Raw genomic sequence first — 25,007 nt, 5'->3', positions numbered from 1 at the left:
CGGTAAAAGAATGCCGGTGGATAACACCCAGGGGGAGGGCCTTCTCTGTGGGGGCGCCTGCCCTTTGGAACCAGCTGCCCATGGAGCTTAGGAGTGCCCCCGACCTTCGATCATTTCACAGAGACCTGAAGACCTGGCTCTTCGAGTTTTCCGGCCCAGGCTGAGTTTTAATTGGGGTTTTTATTGGGGTTTTATATTTTTTCATGGATTTAATTTAATCTTTTTTAATTGTTCTTAATTTTTGTATCGATGTTTTATATACCCTGTAAACCTCCCTGAGTCCTACGGGAAAGGGTGGTATATAAATTCAATAAAATTCAAAATTCAAATTCAGAGACTGATTCCATAGAAAGAGATTTTTCCACGAATTGGAATGTGCATGGTTTTGTGTGCTGCCTGCATCTCGTGGGGAGGCTTCCCTTGTTTGTGCAGACCAGTTTCTGGCAAGCCACTGCCCGGTACTGGTCCATGGACTAGGGGTTGGGGACCCCTGGTCTAAAGCATGTTATCAGGTGACAATAATACCAGAAATCCTATTTATTGCCATAATTACAGACGTGCAGGTCCTTAAGCAGGAAGAGGAGGAAGTCACAGATAAGAGGTGCAGGACTGCCATAATGGGATGGCAGAGTCCCTGGGAGGCCCAGCACAGGCTGCACAGGTGTTAGGGGTTGCTTTAGTGTGGCCCGAGTGCAAGAATAGACTGTGACTCAGAGGCTTCTTGGTACATCACAGCTCTGAGGCTACCAAAAGCCAGAGCTGCCTATGGAAGCCTCAGTAGCTTCCCATACATAGGGTCAGGTCAGGAACTTCCTCCATCTGCAGCAGGAAGAAGATGAGCGAGGCAGGTTCTATGAAGTGAAGGATGAGGGCAACAAGAGCTTGCAATGTCGTGGCTAGCCACAGTACAAAGCTTGAGGAGGCTTGAGAAGGCATTTTTCAGTGGCAGTAGCATCAGGACTAAAATAGAGGTCTGGGAAGTGGAAGGGTGGCAGCTGGCTGAGGCTACTCAGGGCCTTTACTTGAAACTTCAGCCCCAGCACTCCCCCCAAGGATTGCCAGTGTTCAGGGTGATTGAAAGAGCACAGATGTGGGGGGAGATAGGGGACAGTTGAAGTGTCCTGCAGTTTTAAGTGTGGGTGGGCTGTCAGGTGCACAAATTTTGATCATGATACAATGCTATAATGCCATAACTTTGCGGACCAGTTGTAAGTCCATTTTTTCCAGCACCGTTGTAACTTTGAAAATTCGCAGACTGAATGGTTGTAAGTTGAGGACTACCGGTACCAAACAAGATGCACTTTCTCACCATGGATGAGAAAATCTTTTCCTTTCTCAACATGCATCACCTACGCTGAAATAAAATTGGGCTCTGCTTAGCTGCATATAAGCATACAAAAGCTTTTAAAAAAACAAACAAAATAAAGCTAGAATTTGAGCACTCTATCTTGCAATTCTATTACAACAGTGACCGAAACTTGAACCCAGCCCAAGGTTTAAAATGAAATTCCACTTCAGCAGGAATAATACTTCAGGATGTGGCCAGATTATCCTTTTAAATTTAATATGGCCAAAACCACAGTGTTTTTACAGCCATACAATCGATTTATCAAATAGAATGGTGAACAAAACCACAACCTGATAGTGACTCAGTATTAACTGGCATTCAAAAACATGGTAGAAATGCTTTTCCTCTTAAAACAAATATATGCACAGCAGTATTATATCTTCATACCTTATCTAATCTCAAGCAGCAAAATGGCACTTTTTCATGGAGCAAATGACAGAAAGTAGGAGAACTTCCTATGTAAGGTGAATAAGGGGGGTAGCCTTTTAAATACCTAGAACAAAGAAGAATCTGGTCTCATTCTTTGCATTTAACAGCATATTCACATCCATTCATTGTGGGGGTTTTTGTCTGAGATGTTCAGCAACTTCTCTTTTTTTAGCAGACACTTGAGACATACTCAACATTAAATCCTATAACTCTAAAGCAGCACAATTTCTCTTTAAACAGCCAGTTGTTTCTCAGTGTTAAATTTTTCTCCTCTTGAATTTTCCAGTTTTCAGCCATGACTCAAATATGGATGATGTGTATTTGTCTATATCTCCCTCTGTGTGTAATAAATATGTTAGGTTTTTTGGCATTTACTGCACACTTTTGCTGTATTAAGATCATAAGCACAGTGGCGGTTTCTCTAGGGACCACTTCATTTAACAACTGAATTGCTGGTCCTGATTGTGGTTGCTATATGAAGACTACTTGTATATATTGTGGAGCTATCTGGAGGGGTCTATGACAATTCGCCATGGCCAACTCTCCATGGCCATCTCGCCATGGCCAACTTGCCATAGAAAACGTGCTGCGAACAACTCGCCACAGGACAACTCACTAAAGGACAAGAGTTACACTAATAACAAAGAAATGGTGGAATAGAATCATTAAAGAAAGGATGCAAAAGGAGGGACAGAATAAAATGTGATCATCAAAAATTAAAATATTTTTATTTATTTTAAATAATTAAATAGAATTGTTAAAATTGTTCCACAGTGAGTTGTCCCATGGCAAGTTGGCTGTGGCAAGTTGACCATGGCAAGTTGGCCATGGCGAGATATCTGGGGAAAGTTGTCCCATTCCCTATCTGGAGACGTCTCTAATGAACTCTGTAACAAGCTATTGATTTCCCTTTTCAGTGTTGTTGTGTTGAAAAACATATTCATTTAAAAGTGCACTTTACATACTCCAGACCATTCAAAACTTCTTCCTCTGAGGGTGTGGTTTCATCTTCGGACTGATCACTCAAGAGATCACAGTTATGAAGCGCAGAAGTGTCTGCAACCTCCAGAACAGGCGCAATGCTTGGCCTTCTGCCTGCTTTAGGTGCTTCTGAAGGAAGAGTTAAAGTAGTTGCATTTGGAGATCTACAGCCTGTATCTTGCAAATCTATAGCAACAGTACCTGTGGGCAGGAGGAAGCAGAAGAAAATGAAAATGATTTAGGATTTGAAGAAGGGAGGGAGAGCCATATTGACATACTGTAAATGATGTGACCATGAAAACTAAAAGGCCTAGCAAGGAGGGGCGTGCAAGAGATTTTAAATGCTAACAAACCTGAATGCAAAGGTGGTTTTGACTATTGAGAGCTGGAAGCAAAAGAAGAAAAAAAACCAACCATCCAAGTGTTTTCTTTCAAATTCAGAACAGGAGTATATTAAACAATGTTATTGGACCTGTGATTTGCTTCTGTCTGAGTTTTTCCTCCTTCCACACTTCAGGAAGTCCTCGTGGTACGAACTTAACAGAGCCTGCCCTTTAGGCTCATAAGTAAAAAAAAATCATCAAATGAATCAGACTCAATTTCACAAATTTTTAAAATCAAATTCATGAATTGAATCAAATGGGTTGTTAAATGAACGAAGGTCTGATATACTATTTCGTCCGATTTGTTAACTGATTGAACTGAGAGGCTTTCCCCTCCAGCTGCCCATCAGCTGTTTCTGGTGCAGCCAGCTCAAGAACTAAATTGCCTCCAAGCAGGGCTTGCAGCCATTGCAGATGCTTTAAAAAAAACTGTTGCTAGTTAGCTCAACCATCTTCAGCTGCCCAGAACAAGTGCTTTAAAAAAACCACCCACTTGCCACTAATTAGCTTAAGAGTTTCCAGCCAGGCACCCAGAGGAAGATGGGGGAGGGATTTGCAGAACTCTCAGCTTGCAACAGTAATAAAGATGGAAGGGACCTTGAGGTCATCTAGTCTAACCCACTGCTCTCACAAGAGTATTTCTGATAAATGCCTATCCAGTCTCTTCTTAAAAACTTCCAGTTATGGGGCAGCCACAGCTTCTGGAGGCAATTTAAATTTAAACCTACAAACTACAGTAATATATACTAATCTCCAAAATAAAAGCAGGGAAACACAATATTATAGAATGCTTTGTGTAGATCCTGGCTAGCATTTCTACAAGCAGTTGTAAAGAAAATGCAAACAAACTCTTTGTAAAGTACTGTATTCACAAACACAATAGTTTGCAAAGTACAGTGCTTAAAAAGCAAAAAAAATCCCAAATATTTTTGTTCCTCTATAGTGCTTGCAAACTGTTCCTTTGCAAGCACTATAGAGTAACCCCCCCAAAAAATATTTTAAAGCAAAGGTCCCCAACCTTTTGGGCACCAGGGACCAGTTCTGTGTAGAAAGGTTTTTCCACAGACCGGAGAGTGCATGGTTTTGTGTGCTGCCTGTATCCCACGGACAGGGCTTTGCTTGTTTGTGCAGACTGGTTGCTGCCATGCCACTGCCCAGTACTGGTCCACGGCCTGGGGGTTGGGAACCCCTCTTTTAAAGTACTTACAGAATCAGTCCTCAAACCTAGGCAGCAGCAGATTCTCCATACAACACCAAAAAAGCAAAAACAAACCAGTGCTGGCTCGGCTCTTGTTTGGCCATGTGACCAAGGCAAAAAACAAACCCTTCCAGCTTCAGGAAATTGCATTTGTAACCCAAATGGCCTAGGCAAGTCACAGAGTTAAACATAGCTGTTGGTGCAGCAGTAACTGAATCCAAATCACATGGCTACAGAGTCCTCTTTTTGCTTGCAATTTTGAATTTCTAATGTAAGTAGCTTTTCTGAATAAATTCATTTTTGTGAAAACTCGCTAAATGAACATTTGTACCTGGGGGATTACCTGTATAACCAGTATACCAGCAAAAACTAGTCAGTACCTGCTGCTCGTGGTTTAGACTGAATTGTATGATATGCAGGGTGGAATGTTGTGGCAGACCAACTATTGCTAAGCATATGGCTCTCCAAAAAAAGAGCCATTTTAATAGGCAGGAAAAATCTATTCACAGCTGCTTCCCTGCAGATAAATTGTTGTTGTCTTTTTAAAAATCCTTTGCTGGGAAGGAGAGACATATGAATAGATCCAAAGAGCCTACGAAAGAAAACAGGTAATGGAAGGAAAAGGAAGACAGGTACCTGAATTCAGATGCTTCACTGAAAAGTGTTGCCAAGGCTGAACATTATAAATTTAAAAGTTGCTACCAGTACTAGATTGAAGGTCAAGCATTTATACAGTAAGACTTTGCTGCATTGTTGCATTTTGTACATGGCTTATTGCAATGAATTTAAGGGAAGATTTTGCTGTTTTGTTGAGCCTGAATCAGGTGTGTGTGTGTATGTGTGTGTGTGTTTGTACTGTTAATATTATTTGTTCATGAGTAGAGCAGTCACACTTTTTTTAGCCCATTAAGCAAAGGTATACACTTAGTTGTAGCAAAGACTACAAGACCAACTGGTATGCTGGTTTTTGCTGGGTTTGTGAGGCAAGAAACAAACTAACAAAAAAGACTGCTTGGTGGCTGAGATGAAATAACAGACCACGCTGATTGTTACCTGCCACCCAACCTACAGAAAGAATGGTCAGGAACTGTAAATATTGTGGTTGGTTGCACAGTCAGCCAGATGTTTAGACTGGATTTACATTTTTATCCACCTATTGAGTCCTTTCTAAGGACCTGGGTTATACAGATATTATTTGAAGATGTTAAAGGTCTAATGAAGTGAAGGCCTAGTGGTGACATGATAGCGGTCTTCCAATATTTGAGGGGCTCTCACAGAGAAGAAGGGACAATCTATTCTCCAAAGCATCTGAGGGCAGGACAAGAAGTAATGGATGGAACCTTATTAAATAGTTATCCAACCTAAAATTAAGGGGAAATTTCCTGACAGTGTGAACAATTAATCAGTGGAACGGTTTGCTTTCAAATGTTGTGGGTGCTCCAAAACTGGAGGTTTTAAAGAAAAGAACGGACAGCAATTTGTCTAGAACAGGCATGCCAAACTGCTGGCCCATGGGCTGGATGCGTCACCCTGAAACTGTGCCACCCCATTGCCGGCAATGGGGGAAAAGTTTCCAATACATCACGCGATGTCACGTGATGTCACAAGTTTGACATGCCTGGTCTAAAATGTTGCAAGGTCTCCTGCTCAAGCTGAGGGTTGGCTAGAAGACCTTCAAGGTCCCTTCTGACTCCATTATTCTATATTCTGTATCATTACAAGATGTAAGCTTTCCCAAGTAAAGCTGTTTGTTTGTTTTTTGCAATTGACTGATGGTGATTTTCTCAATGCCGATGGTGTTCAAATAGTGTTCCAGTTGCTTTGGAATTACACCCAAGCTGCCTATTATTAATAGCACTAGGATTGAAAATATTTTGTAAAAACCTAAATATTTAAACTCCTCACAATCCACCAAATGTATGAGAAGAAGAGTGTATGAGGCATGGTGGAAATGATGCCCAATGTATAGGACTTTTCTTTTTCCTGGTATAGTCAGCTGCCAGCTTAGTAAATTCTCCAGGGCCTTGCAAGTAGGCTGGAGCTATCTGAGGTGCATGGTCTGAGACTGGAGATTACTGGCTGATGAATAAGTATTATTGGATAGAAGGGCATTGATGGGCCCCTGCCACTGAGATTTTCTCCATCCTCTTGTTTGCAAATTCCATCCTCTTATCTTTTATGACTCCCATTCTCCCCTCATTTCAATGGTCATCATATAAAAACTGACACAGCAGCAACAAAAACTTGTTGGATCAGTCAGGAGAGCAGCTATAACTACCAAAGCCAAGAAGGACAGAGTATGGGAGACTAGAAACAGAAGAATTCGCTGGGGAATTCCTACAAACAAACTTGCTGGAAGAAGCATGCAGTCAGAAGTGGAGCAATGGAAAATTAAGATTGAGGTGGATGGATAAAGACACTGATACTAAGTAAAGTCAGTAGAAGAACTCACTTAACAGGTTGCTAAATTGGTCAACAAGAGAACAAAGTCTTACACAAGGAATGTGTGACTGAACCTAATCCCTGACAACATTATCACTCATACTCTTAAGTACTTTCTCTTGAGACAATAAGCTATTGTTAAATGCCTCAGCTCAGGGAGTGGCTTAAGTAACAAAAGACAGTTTATTATTGAGAAATTATAATTCCAGAAGAGAAAAAATAAACTATATTTTATTTATATTATATTTCAAGTTAATCCTTGTTCAGAGAAATCTTCCGTGAGTAAAGAAAACCACATAAATAAAGGTGTCCTTTGACAGGATTATTCACCACTTCTGTTTCTCTACTCCACCCTTTGTGAAATAACCCACCGCAATATAGACAATATGCTGACATCTCCTTCATTTTGCCAGTAACTGCAAAGACTGAACAACAGTCCCCATAATTAAGATTTCATTTACTTTATGATTCTGGTCATTAGGAAGGCATTTCTCAGAATGGGAGAGTGAACAATAAAATCAGTTTCATTTATGATTCAGTAATATGGAAATTTGGCTGATGGAATGAAAAACAAGCACCATTTCAAGTCTAATTGGCATATGAATGATAAATTTTTATTTTTTTTATTTTAATTCCATTTATATCCCGCCCTTCTCCGAAGACTCAGGGCGGCTTACAAGCTTAGCAGTAGCCTTCATTCTATGTATATGCCTGCTTATTAGGGCTTTCACACACACCCCAAGCGGCATTATTACAAAGTCAGCTTATTGCCCCCAACAATCTGGGTCCTCATTTTACCTACCTCGGAAGGATGGAAGGCTGAGTCAACCTTGAGCCTGGTGGGATGCGAACCTGCACTAATTGCAGGCAGCTGGTGTTACTTAAGGAGGCATTAGCCCACTGCTCCACCAAGGATCTTTATGTATCAGTTATTTAAATGGAAAGTTCAGTATTCCTTTTCTACTGTTCACCCCAACTCTACTTCACTGGGTACATTATTTGAAGACTGAAAATTTGTATTGATTTCTTTTACACTTTACATCCCTTTCTAAAAACAACAGGAAATACAATCCAATGAACTAATTCTGCTTTATTGTAAGGCTACATTAACAGAATTTTGCAAGGCTGAAGGTACAAATTTCTCATCTTTTTTACAGCCTGAGAAGTTAGGGAGCTTCCTTTCTGACTCTCTTTTTCTGCCTGTTATGCAGCTGTGGGCTAAGCCCTCCCTTATTTAACCATTCCCTAGGCGGCATCTTTTCTCACCCCCCTCCCCCGCTCTTAAGGTCTTTCTCATATACCAAGGGTCTTCAAACTTGGCAACTTTAAGACTTGAAGACTTCAACTCCTAGAATTTTGGGAGCTGAAGTCCCCAACCTTGAAGTTGCCAAGTTTGGAGAGCCCTGCCATATACCATTACCTTACTGAGGCAACATTATTTAGTGTTACTTACCCATACTAGCAATTATGCTGTGCACTGGCAGCCGAGAAGGACCATGATAAAACAACCTTGTTGGGTGATTTTTCCGATGCTGCTCTTGTTTCTTAAAAGCAGAATTTTCTTCTTTTGTGATGTTAATATAAAAACATATGTCTGAAGAGCTCATAATATACCGGGGACCTGGGTTCAGCAAAATATTTTTGTTATCTTCCCTCCTAACACCGATTAAGCAAACACCAAACCTAATGTCAAAAGTAAAGAGAAATGTAGTTAGGAAAAAATGAACAGCATACAGTATGGTTGCTTACATCTATTCCTTCGCATCTCATATTACAACAAAATCAAGAGAGACACTATGAAAATATTTTATATCCACTTCAGCTGTTTAAGACTCTGTATACAATTCAGCTCAAGAACAATGAATTTTATTCTGCTTTTGGAAAATGTAGTGGCTTTGTAAAATATCCCAAAGATAGGCTCTCCTGAATTATGGAGGCCTCCCTTCACTAAAATTCTAGTTTCCAATGAAATATAACGTACTTCACTGCTGAGTCATCTACTTTGGCCTGTTATAACCATCCTTTTAGCTTGACCTTTATTTTATTTATTTGTTTGTTTTTGCATTTTAATGTTAAATCTGGGAAAAGAGGTCAACTTAACAGCCTCTGATTCCCAACTAATCAAGAATACTTTTATAGCCTACACGCAGAGGCCTCAATTGTAGGCTCATCTTCTTACATAGATCCAAACAATAGTATGAAAACCCAGTGGAGCAAACGTTTATCAGGCTATAGAACAAAAAAAGAAAGTGAAAATATTGGGGAAATGGGGGAGGAAAGGGGAAAGGGAAAAAAATGTAGGGTAAAGGGGGAAAACAAAGAAAAGCATTGATTTCCAACTCTTTAGTGCAGTAGAATATGGTAGTAACATTGCAGCCTCAGTTTTTTACTTTTACATGTTAATATATACACTAGCCACTTCAAGAACAACAAACCTATCTAATCAACAAAACCTAAAGTCAAAGTTTCATTCAAAAGGAGAATTTTTAAAAGGATCTTGATTGCAATTCACTGTAAGAAACTAAACCTACTTTTTGTGTGCATGGAAAGATGCGTATGTGAAACTCTTTCCTTCATATTCAGCAAAAAACACACTCTCCTCCAAGTTAATGTGATAGACTTCATTCCCTGAGCATCTCCCATACATTTTCTGCCACTCTTCTGGTGACTGTTGACCCTCTCTGAAACACAGATATATACAATGAATTAGCATAAGTCTCTGCATGTGAGCGGTAGTTATATGTAACATGAATAGAACCCTAAAGATGATTTTCCAAAAACCAACTGGACTTTCTTGGTTCTTTCCTTGAAGATGTTGTGCTTCTCATCCAGGAAACCTCTTCTTTTCTGAACTACAGAACTGAAGAAGTGTCTTGGATGTCTTTGAAGGAAAAAAACCTATGAAAGTCCGGTTGCATTTTGGAAAATCATCTTTGGGACAACTATGACCTATTGCCATCTGTAGTTTACCCTTTTCCCCTTTGAAATATTTTGTATTGCAGGAGAGAGAAAAAAACCTCTCCATCTTCTCAGACTATGCTCCTTGTGATATAAGCAGACCAGAAGTGAGAGCTTAAGTATTGCTGCAGGATGCTATCTTTGCTGTGAGATTGAATATAGTTGGGCAAGGGACTCTACTCATGTCTATGGAGATTGTCAGTCATCCAGATCATAGTTGTCCCAAAGATGATTTTGCAAAATGCAACTGGACTTTCATAGGCTTTTTCCTTGAAAGATTTTCGCTTCACATCCAAGAAGCTTCTTCAGTTCTGAAGTTCAGAAATAAAGAGGTTTCCTGGATGAGAAGCACAACATTTTCAAGGAAAGAACCAAGAAAGTCCAGTTGGCTTTTGGAAACTTACTATTTGGAAAGTTCACAATGGGAAAGGGTCAGGAAATGTTTTGTTACATTCCAAATAAACATAGATAAAATGAAATTTGAAATTGAGACAGAATAGTGATTAAATGACTATCAAAACAATATTTTTATGTTAACATAAAGTCTTACATTAATAAATATGATTTGCTGAGTGACTTACTGAAAATTGGTAGATTTTCAGTACAACTTACTGAAAATTGCTAGATTTTCACCAGTTCAGAATTCTGCATATACTTGGCTGAGCACAATAATGCTAATGAGGTTATTGTACCATTTTTCTCTCTGCCAATTTCAGCTGGCAGGCAAGGTTGCTTTCCAGTTTGTTAATAAAATGTACACTCTTAGTATCTTGAAATTTGCCTGGTTCAGTATTGGCAGCGTGGCCATCTTGGGGTATACACAACTGCCACACAGAAGGCTAAACATGTCATTTTTTTATTTCTAGCTTTTTTTCATAGCTTTTCTTTCCAGGTTTTGTATGTTCTTCATTAAGTACACTATATAACTTTACACTGAAATTCACACCTTTTGCTTGACAGACACTCTTTGTTTTAGAAGCTGGAGAGCTAGTAGAAATGTATCAGCCATATCTTTTGTATTCTTATAATGGAAAGCTACAGCTGTTCCCTGCTATCTAGCTTTTTAAGGTTTCATCAGGGATGGAGGAGGGAGGGAAGGATTTAAAGGTTAAGAAACAAAAGTATAAATAATAGGATTTTACAAAGACATACAAATTAGAGGTTTAGGGGCATTTCAAGAAGAGCAGTAAACTATTTTCTTCAGATTATAATACAAACAACTCACATCACCTGATTTGATTGGGAAAAAAATAATTTTGAGAAAATGGGTGTGATATTAGAGATTGGTAAAAAAAATTAAAATAATAGCATTTTGTAAGTACAGTTAATAGTTAAAGGGGGAATTTATATAATATGACAAATCTCTTTTCAGAAGTATTCACCTTTCTGGAGTAAATCTCTCTTCTTGGCCTTAACTATAGGTAGGGTACATGTGATACCACATGTTGATTTTAATATCTTCAAGAAGAGATTAACTATTATTTATATACCAACCTTCTGAATATTTTTTTTTTAAATAAATACAAAGTAGCTTTTATTATGTTTATCTTTTACTAAAGCCAATAGACAATTTTAATACTATTCATTTTACTGGGAGCATATATAGATGCATTTCCCTATTTAAGTGAATGCAGTGCAGCTTTTTCTGCATTGCTAACCAGTTTAGGAATCTTTCATTCCACAACAACCATGTGAAATGGAGTGAAGATTTCAAAAACTGCATTGGGTGCCAATAGAGGAAAGCTATGCTATCTATCTCTCAGATAGATTTCTATCTCTCTCTTAGAGAATGGGAAAGAGCACACAGGAGAAAGTAATCTCTAAACTCTGAAAATAATTAACCTAGTCTTTCCCAATCTGTTGACCTCCCAAAGTGCTATACTTTATTTCCTGTAACTACCAGTAATTGCCCATGTTCATTAGGATTACAAAAGCAGAAAGCACAAAACATTGAGAGTCGGTGGATAGTGGATCAAGTAGAGCCATTTTTAAGCCATGGATAGGATCAATATACAGTCTCTCCTGTTCATACAATAAAAACCTGAATTGCTTTGCTAGGAAGACATTCAACAATAAATTAAAAAGGGAAATGGCTATGAATTAAAAGAAAAAAAAGATTTTCCTTTAGGAACAAAGAAAACTGGTAACTAACAGTAACTTTCACATGTTTACTCTATTCAGTGAGATAAATGTTATACTTACTGCCCTCTTGAAGTATGAACTAATAAGGTGATAAGTGTTGATGTAGCTGGGCAAATACAGTTTAAAGCCAACATTGCATATTTGAATTCCTCTTCACATACAACATGATCTGAGGAGGAAGAGGAGGAGGAGGAAGAAAAGGGGAAAAAAACAATTTTTATTGAAGGCATGAATTGCCAGCTTGCATCCCAGAGACTAAAACTATCCTGCTAGTTCATGTGTTCTTTCACAAATTCTAAGGAAAAAGAACAGAAAAGTGTGGAAAACAAAGGCACCACAATGTGATATTATACTTCCCTTATTTTGTGTACAGTATGGCAATTAGAGTAAAATGTCTTCCTAGCAATATCAGATTAGTCACTGTTCTAGAATGTATTCCCAGGAAAAAGTGAGTAATCTGATATTAAGCTAAGCAAAAGTTATTTTAAAAAAAATCCTGGAAGTTTAATCAGTTTTATTGCTATTTTCATCTCCTCTGCTTTTTTTGAGTGTGTGTGTGTGTGTGTGTTACCATTTCATTTTGTTTGTTTTAATTTACTAACTACCCTGCACAGGATGCTAGGATACAAAATTCAACAAAACAACCAGGCTAATACATGAACTTCTTTGCATTTTACACACACTAGAAACATTTCTACAATACAAATCAACATAAAAAGGTAGCTTGTTAAGCTTAGATGAAGATGTGAATGTGTAAAACCTCAACACGCTCTTCTATGTGAAGTTTTCAGATTGTCTTTGAAAATGCAGCATATGAGGAAACCCGGTAGCTCAGTGATTAGGAAAAAAGTATAGCTCTCACCAGTGCTTTTTTTGTAAAAGAAAAAGGTGCCGGAACTCACACATGTCATACAACCCGCCTTGCCTACCCTACAAGGTTCCATCCAAAAAAGGTGCTGGAACTCCGTTCTGAGCGTTCTATGAGAAAAAAAGCCCTGGCTCTCACTACAATGCACAGATACAAGTTACTAATAAAGAGACACGCAGAACTGCAGTGTTGTTGTTTTTTATCATACTGAGCACACTGACATATTGCTCATCCAAGTGCCTTATGAGTTCTCCATCCAATATGACCATCAATCAGATACTGCTCAGAGACATCTAATGGAGAGAGACATCTAGGGGAGTTTCATGGTGAACCCATTCAATGCAAGTATCTCAGGTGATACCCTGAGTCTCCTCTGTTTGGTTTGCAACTCTTCATAACATTAACCAGGGACCTATCTCAACATGACGTGGGAGCCAGTGAATGTGAAATAAACCAGGAGTGTATAGGGGGAAGATAAATGTTCTTTTAAACTCTAAATGGGATGAGAGTTTCTTAACTATCTGCCTAATTCAGCTGCCTTAAAACTAAAAACAAATCCCAAAATAATGCAAATATGAATTGAAACAGGATAGAGAAAGAGATGTGGGTTGTCAGATAGGCAGGCAGGCGAGCAGGCAAGCAGGTACATACATACCAATTCTTGCAATAAAAGAAGCAGTGATAGTAATAAATTCCACCTAGCCACCGGTTATTTGCCACAGTTCTAAACTTCTTTTTTACCAATTGTAGTCAGAACCAGAATAATACTTTTCCCAACACTGTTTTATTGGCCAAGGCAATATTTAGAAATAAAAAATAAATAAAAACTTAAGCATAAAAACAACAAGAATGGAGGCAACATGTCATTGCTTATACATTTCTGAAGCTCCCTCAAAACATGGCTATTCCATCAAGGCTTGGATTCCAGGGGACAGGTGAACTGGTGAGATGGTTCCATTACTACTAACATCCCTCCATTCCTCTTGAAATGTTTTTATAGTTTTTTTTAATGTTTTTAATGTTTGTGAATGGTAGTTGTTTTAAATGTTTGCTACTTTAGTTTTTTTTTTTGTATATATTTTATTGGTATTTTTTAACAGAACATAAATCATTCAGTCATTTGTAAACAATATGTTGTCTGGGTAACATTTATAAGACAATCTTTAACAATTAATTTCTATAATCTATATTCCATATGTTAATTTCAGTTGATTTCCCCTTTCCCCAAAGTATCTTTCTTTGCAAACATTAGATTAAAACAATTCTCATTATTTTGATAAGCAACAATTAAGTATATAGTTTTTCCAATATTCCTATTTGTCATTTTAGTTGCCTTATTGTAAGTCCTGTTACCGTGCTTATTTCAGTTTATTTCTCCCCCCAAATTCTAAATATTCTTACTAGTGACAGTTTTCTCAACAATTAATTACATTTACATTGGTGGATTTAATTCTATTTTTTTCCATATAAGCCCTCTCATACTTTTATATTTCTTAATCAATAGGTAAAAAAGTAGAAAGAGAAAAGAAAAGAGGAGAGAAAAAGAAGAAGAGAAAAAGAAGAAAGATAAAAGAAAAAAAAGACAAAAACACTGAAATACAAAAAGTAACATACTACTTAAAATATGTATCCCTCCTTTGTAATTTTAGTTTTGTTGTGTCCTACCCAAAGTCACTTGCGGGAGGAGGGGGGGGGAGAGAGAGAGAGAGAGAGAGAGAGAGAGAGAGAGAGAGAGAGAGAGATTGCCTAGAACAGCTCAGCACATTCCAAACAGTGCTTGAAATGACCACAATATATCCTAAATATAAAAGGTAAAGGTAAAGGTTCCCCCGCACATGCGTGCTAGTCCTTTCCGACTCTAGGGGCCGGTGCTCATCTCCGTTTCATAGCCGAAGAGCCAGCGCTTGTCCGAGGACGTCTCCGTGGTCATGTGGCCAGCATGACTAGACACCAAAGGCGCACGGAACGCTGTTACCTTCCCACCGTAGTGGTCCCTATTTTTCTACTTGCATTTTTACGTGCTTTCGAACTGCTAGGTGGGCAGAAGCTGGGACGAGTAACAGGCGCTCACTCTGCTACGCGGCACTCGGGATTCGACCCGCCAAACTGCCGACCTTCCGATCGACAAGTTCAGCGTCCTAACCCACTGAGCCACCGCATCCCTATCCTAAATATAGGATAGGATAAAGAATTGACCATTTTTGGTTTCATTCTCAAACAAACTTCTGCAGACATTTTTAAAACTTCTGTTTCAAGAGTGGTAACTTTGGAAACAGCTCCCACTGAAACTCTTCTGTGCATTTGCATTCCTTGATCAATTTTTGACAAAAGGTTGCATGGTCCTATTGTAGCATTTGAGTGAGTGTATCAGTATGATAATAAAATGCAGGATTTTAGTAGAATTGACAAGGGTGGAAGAGTCTACTACAGATATCCAGTTGCTTTTAATGGAAATTTCATGCGTTTTGAACAAAAGAAATTTATGTTGGCAAAATGTAATGAGGAAAATAATATGAACAACAGAGATAAATCATTTATTTAGTCCATTACATGAACCACAAAGATTGATTTATTCTAGACTAGTCAACCTCCATTTATTTTCACCTCAGTATTTCCCTGCAGACCTCCTGACTGAATTAAGCATTTAGATACTTGGATATATATTTTAAAAGATAAACCTGAGAGAACTATATGCTTCTGCTAATGTGGAAGATAGGACTAACTGTCCCATCTAAAATCACTACTATAGTGTGAATGTGAAATAGTTCACAAGAATAATACTCAGGTTTATGGGAACGCCTTTGTTTATAGTAAATTGCCTGTGGATCCTATCTTTTGATGGCTTCTAGAAATATTATGAACTAGATAGCCAGCAGAATGCCAAGCAAAGGGGGAAACAGCTAGAATATAAGCTACAAGGCACAACTCTTTCGTAGCAGGGAATAGGTCCTCATTTTACTAAGCCAAATTTAGAGTAGAGAGCTTCCAGAATACAGCAAGACCTGTTGAATAAGTCTATATTTTAGCTAGCAAGGCATTATAGTTTTATATCCTGGCATCATAGGTGATGTCTTTCTGCTTTAGGTTTTAGAGACAGAAAAAAATAGTTCTAGGGCAACTGATAAAACGGTGGAGTTATGCGTGTATTTTCTTATCTGAGAAGATTGAAAAGCCAAAACCAATGAGGGATGAAAATTTACTTCTTTTAAAATATGCCACAGGTAGAGGCTCTGAATTTGATCACTGCAGAAAAAAAGTGTTTGGGACACTTAACAAATATGCTGAATAGATACTATGTGTGGTGGAATGTAGTCTGGATTCCCGGAAGGCTGGGACTCCATTCCAAAAGAGAAAGAGACACCACAGTTTTGATAGTTTAGTTTGGAGAAAGAGGGTCAAAATAGCCCTTCCCTAGATATTTTCAGAGTATATTTTTAATGATGCAAGTAGTTTGCTTTAGTTTGGTAAGATTTCTGTCTATAGGTGAGAAACAATAAAGAAAAGTGCTGAGAAGTAATTTTGTGTGTCTTTCTTGGGTTTTACAGCCCTGACACAACATTGAATTACTGACCTCTTTACCACTCGAGACAGATTTACTTGCGTGAAAATCTTAACAACTGTATAAAGTATCTTTCACAAAAATAAGAGGGTGAAAATTTTGATACTGTAACTGTTTACACAAATTTTTGAAGTTTCACAAATATTACTCTTATAAGAAAGGAAAGTATTGCCTGAATTACATATCTGCATGGTTGATTAATAAGTAAATATTTCAGATAATTTTATATTTGAAGTATCTGATGACAGCTGAAGAAACGTGGTCAGATGAAATGAAATTCATCATTAAAAAGACTGAGTAATAATTTGCCAGCCAGTTACAGATCCATCTGGTGGTGATATTGTCTATTCCACCTTTTTCTAGCTTACCAAGGAATAGGTTGTGGTCTACTTTATCAAATGCCTTACTGAAGTCTAAGTGTATTACGTCCACAGTATTTCACTGGTCTATTAGATTAGTCACTTTGTCAAAGAATGAAATAAGATTGTTTTGGCATGATCTGTTTTTAACAAACCCATGCTGGCTACTAGCTATAACTTTATTTGCTTCTACTTGTTCTCAGATCTGTTTTTTGATCTTTTCTAGGATCTTCCCAGGTATTGATAGGTCCATTTTTTCCCTTTCTTGAAGATGAGAACCACATCAGTGCTTTTCCAATCCTCAGGTACTTCCTCTGTGCTCCAGGATTTTTGAAAGATGTGGTGCAGTGGTTCTGAGATAACATCTGCCAACTACTTCAGAACTTTGGGATGTAGTCTGTCAGGCCCCGGTGATTTATATTCGTCAATGTCTTTTGCAGTGGGTTTTTTGGTATGTTGGGCTATGGTTTCTTTTTGTGTGAAGACTGATATAAAGTATGAGTTAAGCTGCTCTGCTTTCTCCCTATTGCCTGTTATTTCCTTGCCATCTTCTCTCATTGCTACAAAGATCTACAGAAACTGTATCAAAATGAGAACATAATGGAGGAGGGAGAGCAGGGGCAAGTGGGCAAACAGATTTAGCTTTTCCTTGAGCTGGAAGTAATGAACCATTAATCTTAAAACAATAAAGTAGGTATTTTGGACAATTATGTCAGGCAATATTTATTTGACTCTAGTCTCTAGCATATTTCAAACATAAATTTTACTTTTTAAGTTAAGGAAAAAAAGGTCAATGCTTTTGTTTTCTGTTAAGTTTCTGTTTAAAATTTGTACACAGGAAATAAAAAGATACAAGTATTGAAATCCAAAAGTCATAAAAGAGCCAAGGCTGCCTACCCCTGTCTTAATGGTTTATAGTCACCTACAAATTGCTTTCACTTGCTTGCTATGCCACAGAATTAAGAGAAGCTTGGCTGATCACCTACCTTCAAAGTTAAATCCCTATTACAAAAGTCTCATAAGCACAGCTCATTTTAGGTCTATATAGGCTCTCAACATAGGATATTGCTTTAGTTAGAGGGGAAAAAATAAAGGAGAATATATGTATCTTTTACTTGATCAAGATTAACTTCATATCAACAATCAAGTAAACAATATCCCAAACAAGGAATTGCCAAACAAGCTAACAGTAAACAGCTCAACCAAAGAAACGCTAAGACCATCCCCACCAATACTAACAGGCAAGCCACTAGAATATAAACTGAGAACAAACTCCACTCTTTATTAGCACTGATGATGTTACTTAGTTTGGGTAATGAAACATTTGCAAGAAAACAACCAAGCTCAGATAGCACCAGGGATGTAATGATAATTGTGCAAGCTATCCTCCCCCATTAGTTGTCAATTCTAACCCCCCCACTTTCAGGTGTCCCCAAAGTTAGGTAAAGGGTTAGATGGCCAATTCTCCAGGCATTGCATCCCTTGGGGCTGCTCTAGAATCCCTCACATGGTGGGTGTTGAAACAGAGTAGTAAAAAAAGCCACAATTAGTAATATTGTCTGGTCTTCCATCTCAGTTAGTGGGTCTTCCACTGGTTTTGCTGATTAGAAAAATCTAAAAATATATGCCACTACATGTTTTTTGTGTTTTCCCATGCAATATGATAATGTAAGTTATTATAACTTGAAGTTTAAAAGCATCCAAGATACAAGCACCAGAAACCCAATGTCCAATCATTTTATTGATGTATATTCTTTCATTTATATTCCATTTTGAAATCTTTTAATTAAACACTGTGGGTGTTTGATAGGTTTTGAGCACAGGTATTTTGAAGCTGGAGCCCCATGTTATTGGAAAAAATCCAAACTTCCCCCTTTATTTGCTCATAAAAATGGCTTGCAATTTTAACATCTGATACATGCAGAGCCATTTCAGCCAAAGTATTTTTCTTAGAGATAAATACTGTAGAAAAAACTGATGAGCATTCTAGCTATATATGGTACACACAAAGCTATCTCGCTTCTGTTTATCTTGAATAAATAATGGAACATTAATGTTTATTATTCAATATGCAAGACATCACAGATTGGATCAGGTGCAGAAAATAAAAATTAAATGTCAGTCCTACAAGGACAACAAAGAAAGCACTTAGGGATTTCTAATGGAAAAAAGAAAATTACATGAAACATGATAGAACAATAGTTTTCAAACTCTGTTTGGAGAAACTGAATTTTTTTTGTAAGTATATTGATGATTCATCAATTATTTTTTCTAAACATTCTAGTAATATTAATCATAAAATCAGTATGATAAGTATGTTAGTTATCAGTACAGTTACTTGGAAGGCTTACATGAAATCATAAACTCTGAGTGGACTGTATCATGGTGTTATAGAGTTAGATGTAGTAGATGTAATATGTTTCTACACGAGTGGGAAGTCATTTGTTTGTAGCATTGATTTTTCTAACACTACAAAACATGCATTTTATTGCTTTGCTCCGAAGATTATTTAATTATGTGAGCACCTATCTGCATCCTAATTGGCATGGTCTAGATGCAAATTTACCACTGCATTTCTTCTTGGTTTTATTTCAGGCATGAAATAATGATGCAGCAGATTCATGAAGACTGAACAGAGAGAATGTGTGATTCACATTGTTCAGGCAGTTTCAAATTCGTTCTCCAAGAGCAGATGGTCCTATCTGATCTTTAAAAAGTTGTTGTGCATCCAGTGAGATTATCCAACACCACAGGGTCAGATATCATCTATACACTGATGATAATCAGTTATATAGTTCAACCTCTGGTCGACCCAATGTTCTTGTTAAGATTCTTTTTCAGTATAATGAGCACATTGCATCTCTACTATGCTAACTACATTGTCAATAATTTTCTGGATGCAATTCAAGGGGCTGGTTGTCACATATAAAACCGTTCATGGCACAGGGCTGAATGATTTACAGATTTTCCCATCTCCGATTATTTCTGCTTGTCCCACAAGTTTAGACAAAATTGGCATGGTTTTAGACCCATTGATTAAATAATGCATTTTGGTGGGAATCAAGAAATGTTGTCTTTTGCTTTACCTGCTTTGTGCAACACCAAGGATCAGATGTTTATGATTATTATGGCTTTTGTACTGCACTAATAACTTGGCTTCCCCCCCCCCCCCCAAGTATTGGGGTAAGAAGTTAAGTGAGCCTGTTTGAAGACTTTTTGATGTGGATGTGTGTGTTGCTCTAAACACAATGAGACTTACAAATTGAATGAATGAAAAAAAAAATCAAATAAGTCAAGTATTTGCATGATTTCACCTAAAATTAGATTGGCCTCAATCCTGCTGCGCTTTTTAGAAGGCCATTCAAATCTGCTTTGCCATCAGGATCCATGGAATCGTGAAGCCCATTTAATTGGTTGCATTGTTCATTACATTCCGCATTCACTCTCCTATGGTTTCGGTTTTTATTATTATTATTACTGTTATGGTTCTACCTATTTTAATTGGTTTTCATTTTTTTTAATTATTCTGAATGTTTGGTGTTTTTCATTGCATGCACTGCAGAGAGTCACAAGTGTGAGATTAGTGGTTACCGTATATAAATTCAATTAAACAATCTCAATCATCACTTTCATAACTATTTCTGAATTCTTGAAGACATATATAACGCTAGTGAGGGATGCAAATTCAATGCCAAAAAAAAGTTATCTAGTAAAGGCAAGTGACATCTAAGGGTGCAATTTAATACTTCAAAAATTTCCTTCTAATATGTCTAATCTGTATTATGTGAAAATGGTTACCTGTAAGTTTTTGTCTAAAAACCTAAAATGACAAAGACCATAGCTGAGCTGACATTTTGCAGGTTGATTTTTTTTGTGATGAATCCAAGCTGCCTGAATCACAGAAAGGGGAAGATGCTTTTTTGGAGATTCCACTGGATTTTCTGAGTTAGAAATGATTAAAGACCACCTTCTGCCTGGCCTAACTTTGCACTGGTATCTCCCTACTCTGGCTGGAGTTTGGATGTGTGGAAAACAAAAATATTGGCTATTGTTCTTCTATGCAAGGTTTAGGCCCAGATGAACTAAATCAGGCCTCATGGAAAAAGTATTGAACCAAAGTTTGTACTATGCTCAGTTTTATAATCTGAAGGAACTATTTGTAATCTAAACAGCAACTGTATTTTACTTAATATGATTCTGCTAAGCTTGCTTGTTTCAAATACATTTAGAACATAAGGACTGGAACTGTAAGAAATTGGGAACTGAAAGTAGTTGATGGATGTGGGTTCCAATGTATACAAGTATGTGGAAAGTTATGTTCAGCAAAGGGTCAGCAGAAAGTCAGCAGAAAGTGTAAGATTGCTGACCATTTCTCTGTGGTTTTAGGACAGGAAAGGGTATAAGAGATTGGGACCGGGACTGATTGATTTGCCACTGGCTTATAGCTGACCTTATTGGAACTGCTATGTCAGTAGTTGCGAACCTATGGCACGTGTGCCAGAGGAGCCACTCAGAGCCCTCTCTATGGGCACGCACGCCATCACCCCAGCACAGCCTCCCCCTGCAGCTCCCTCCTCACCAGCTCACCCCCCCCGAGGAGAGTCACCCACAGATGTGGCCCATGTGGAACAGAGCAGCAAAGGACATGGCAGCTGGGCAGTGGGGACAAGACTCCGCCCTCGCACCCCATCGCATGCAGATGATGCTGCGGGGCACAGTGGAGGGTGTGGCTGCCATGGTGCTGTAGGGCCACCTGGGCGATCTTCTGTGGCAGGCCTTGGAGGCGGTGTGTGGCCCTATGGGCAGGCGGGGCAGGTGCGGAGTGGGGGGTTCAGGGGCAGGCGGGGGATGGGGTGGTTTTTGGGCACTCGGTCTCTAAAAGGTTCGCCATCATGGTGCTAGGTCATTGGACCTCATTGCAATGGGTTTTTAATATAAGTGATGTTTATGTGTGTGTTCCAAATTACTTCTGAAATAAACCTCTGAATCTTAGAGTAAGAATTATTGTTTTTGTTGTTGTCTCTTGTCTTTTTCATTGGGTTTTTCCATGACAGATGCAACACCCTCTGGTTCATTCATCTGTTGATGGCCTTCTTTATTTTGGATAGGTTTCTTTTTGCAATATCTTCAAATGCACTAGCACAAAAGGATTTTAACCAATAGAAATTACTGATTCTGAGAACCAGTTTCAGGCCATTTGTGGGGCCTTAAGGGAGAAAAGCAAAAGTAAAAAAAACAAGGTGGTTGGTTTAAGGGTAACTTTGAATTAAAACAAAACAAAATGCACTATGAGATTCAGTGATTTTACTTGTTTGTTTTACTAAGTTTGAGTAGAGTGATCTAAGGATGCTGGGAAATAAATTAAGTGAAGGATCCTTGGTGCTCTCTGGGATTGCTTGTTTTCATGCAGACATTTCATTACCCAAACTTGGTAACATCAGTAAGTAAGGAGTGCTGTTGGCCATCAGTTTATATTCTGATGGCTTGCCTGTCAGTGTTGGTGGGGGTGGTCTTAGAGATTCTTTGGTTAGGGTGTTTACTGTTGGCTCTTTGGCAGTTTCTTGATTGGGGTATCAAGATTGTTGGTTTGAAGTTAACCTTGGAGTTAATCTATGCTGATCTGGGTGTTGATTGCTGGTGGAAAGGTGCTTAGGTATCCCCCCCCCCCGCTTTGAGCTGGTTGATTGTCTCTTTTGCATAGTCTATAAATGTTGTTAATGTCTATGTGTCGATTGATGGGTAATTTGTCATGGTACCAGGCTTCTAGAAAATCCCTGGCCTTTTTGGATTTGGCTGGCCTAGGATTGTCACATTTTCTCAGTTGAAACCATGGTTAATCTGTCTATATGATTTGAAATTAAAGAATTTTCATCATGTCTTCTGACTGCTCGTTGATGTTCATGGATGTGTTCTGCCTGTCTTCTGCCAGCAGTTCTTAACTGTATGTTGTAGATGACTCCTGTTTCTTCTTGTGGGGTTGCTGGGTCTTTTTGGTTTACTAAGGATGTTTAGAAGGGCTTTAGTTGGCTTGTGTGTTACATGTGGTTGTAGTAGTCTGTTGGTGGTTTTTGAGATATTCTTCATCTATGGCAGTGTAATTCTATTCAGGCTTTGTGTTGGTTGTGCTGTATTGGGTTGAGTGGTCAGGGACTTTTTGTTAAAGTTGGTTGGGTATCCATTTTGTTGAAATGTGTTGTATAGACGCTTCATTTCTTTTTTTTTTTTTTTTTGCTGCTCTGGGTTGCTGCAGTATGTTTGGGCTTGTTTAAATAAAGTCCTGATGCAGCTTCTCTTGTGGGAAATTAGGTTTAAATTAAGTCTTAATAATTTACGTCTTGTGGGCCACATTTGGCCTGACTGTTGCCCACACCATTCTTATAGCAGAAAAAATTAAATGGCATTGATCAGAAGAGAATTATTCAACTCTACATCTCAACAAGAGTCAATAAGTTATCAGACTTACCTGCAAATTTAATATGAAACTTATTTTCAGGCTTCAGTATCTGAACATACAATGGACAATTTGGAGCAAAATCTTTAACTGCCCATGCTCTTAAAATGGTTTGATGGTCCTAGAATAAAATACAAAACAGCATGTTAGAAAGTTTAAGACAAGAGGCAAAACTGACTATATTAATATAATTGCTCATGTGTAGCTGACAAAGTGCTCTTTAAAAAAAAACTTTATCTGACACATGCTTTTGCCAGCATCAAGAGTCTTTTAGCTTCTAGTTTCTGTACTTTAAACATAAGAATATCCCATAGTTTTGTGCCAATTATAGCAGAATTCATAAGTAAATACTGCTGTTAAAAATAACACAAAATGATTCAGACCAGATTTTCCCTGAAATGCCTTTAGTATGACTTACAATCAGCTTCTGGAACTCAGGTAGATTATGAATGTTTTCAAAGCAATTTGGGAATGAAATATCTTACCCTTGCAAATTTCCTTTTTTATCTTTATTTAACTTATGTAGTGCATTTTTGAATATTATCATCTCTACATGGGAACTATTAGATAGTACAAGATTCGAACTGGGTGCCACTGGCTTGTAGATCCCATTACATAAGACTACACTGTCTCAAAATATTAATTGTTTTATTATGACATTTTTAAGAGAAATTAGACCGCATTAAGTTACACAGATTTCATAAAAGTAGGAATCTCTGTAGTAAAGATAAAACCATATACACAGCAAACACCTGGCTGATAATTTTATGCAATTCATACATACTGCCATATAATAAACAGTTAGAATTGTTACATTAAATGAAAGTCAGAAATCAAATGCTTGCTCCCAAATTCTATTATCCTATCCTATCCTATCCATATAAAAAACTCAGAATATATTTTCATGTGCAATAAAACATCTCTTTGTGGAATGTTTTCTAATACATGATTATAAGCAGAGAAAATACATCTATAGCATAGGTAACTTTTTTGGACAAAAAGCTAGAGAATTTTTTTCTGCTGATCATTCAGAATGCCTAAAGCCTCATAACACTGACCTTAAGAACTTAAAACAAATTTACATAAACAAAGCTCAGAAGAATGGATAGCTATAATTAAGCATTTGACCTGTGAAAAGGAGTATTGTTTGGGGGGGGGCGGAGGAGAGAGAGAGAGAGAGAGAAACATGCATACAAAGAATTTACATGTGCATGCATAATGAAAGCACACTGTTAAGTATTTGGAATTAAATCAGTTTTAACAGAAAATTTTCATACGTGCATATACGGTACACACAAATGAAAATTATTGGAAGAATTATCAACAGAATAATACATCACTTAGTTCATTTTATTTTATTTTTTTAAGATCTTCACTTTCATTTCAGTAATTTACAACCAGTTGCTCTTAGCAAACATAAAGAGCTTGACTGAAAACATTTATTAGGAAATCACAAAATTTCAGCACATTAAAATGTTCCTTTTAAAAAATGCTTCTAAATTCTAAGACATTGTTCTTTTGAGCTCCATATCAGGTTTTTTTATATTTTTTCAATTGTCTTCTGAAAAATACAAGACAGAATAATTTACAGGATCTAATGATGCTAGGAAGTGGAATGGATTGTCTAGTCATAAAGTTGCTTGGGTAAGAAAAGAGAAAGAGAATGGTATAATTCATTTATATTGTGTGATGTCAGCAGATAAGAAAGGCTTATATAGTCTGATAAAGAAAGAAAAAATCATTTGAAAAGTTAAGGACAATTAATACTTTCAAATTAAAAGCAACAGAAGTAGGATGGGTTAGAATTAAACGTAGCCTAGCATAGCTAAATTCCAGGTTTTTGAACTCTTCAAGCAAAAATGAAGAGTTTTATTGATTAGTAAATTTTT

At 37.6% G+C, this 25,007-nt stretch overlaps 1 protein-coding gene across 3 annotated transcripts in view; it reads right to left on the bottom strand.

Annotated features, from left to right (window-relative positions):
- Positions 1 to 25,007, bottom strand: part of KCNT2 (potassium sodium-activated channel subfamily T member 2) — a 251,327-nt gene that overhangs the window by 48,533 nt on the left and 177,787 nt on the right. For 2 of the 3 annotated variants that reach the window (XM_081322303.1, XM_081322304.1), the window contains exons 13-18: positions 23,131 to 23,239; positions 11,942 to 12,050; positions 9,313 to 9,462; positions 8,235 to 8,464; positions 2,743 to 2,959; positions 1,736 to 1,841 (exon numbers count right to left, since the gene is read on the bottom strand). In XM_081322303.1, coding sequence (XP_081178429.1) covers positions 1,736 to 1,841; positions 2,743 to 2,959; positions 8,235 to 8,464; positions 9,313 to 9,462; positions 11,942 to 12,050; positions 23,131 to 23,239 — 921 coding nt within the window. The remainder of the gene's footprint in view (positions 1 to 1,735; positions 1,842 to 2,742; positions 2,960 to 8,234; positions 8,465 to 9,312; positions 9,463 to 11,941; positions 12,051 to 23,130; positions 23,240 to 25,007) is intronic. The other variant, XM_081322305.1, reaches the window with a different exon arrangement.

This window comes from Vipera berus (genome assembly GCF_964194415.1).
Source record: "Vipera berus genome assembly, chromosome: 3".
In the NCBI taxonomy this organism is placed as follows: Eukaryota; Metazoa; Chordata; class Lepidosauria; order Squamata; family Viperidae; genus Vipera; species Vipera berus.
The sequence above is the reverse complement of the archived record's forward strand: the minus strand, read 5'-3'. Positions and strand labels throughout refer to the sequence as shown.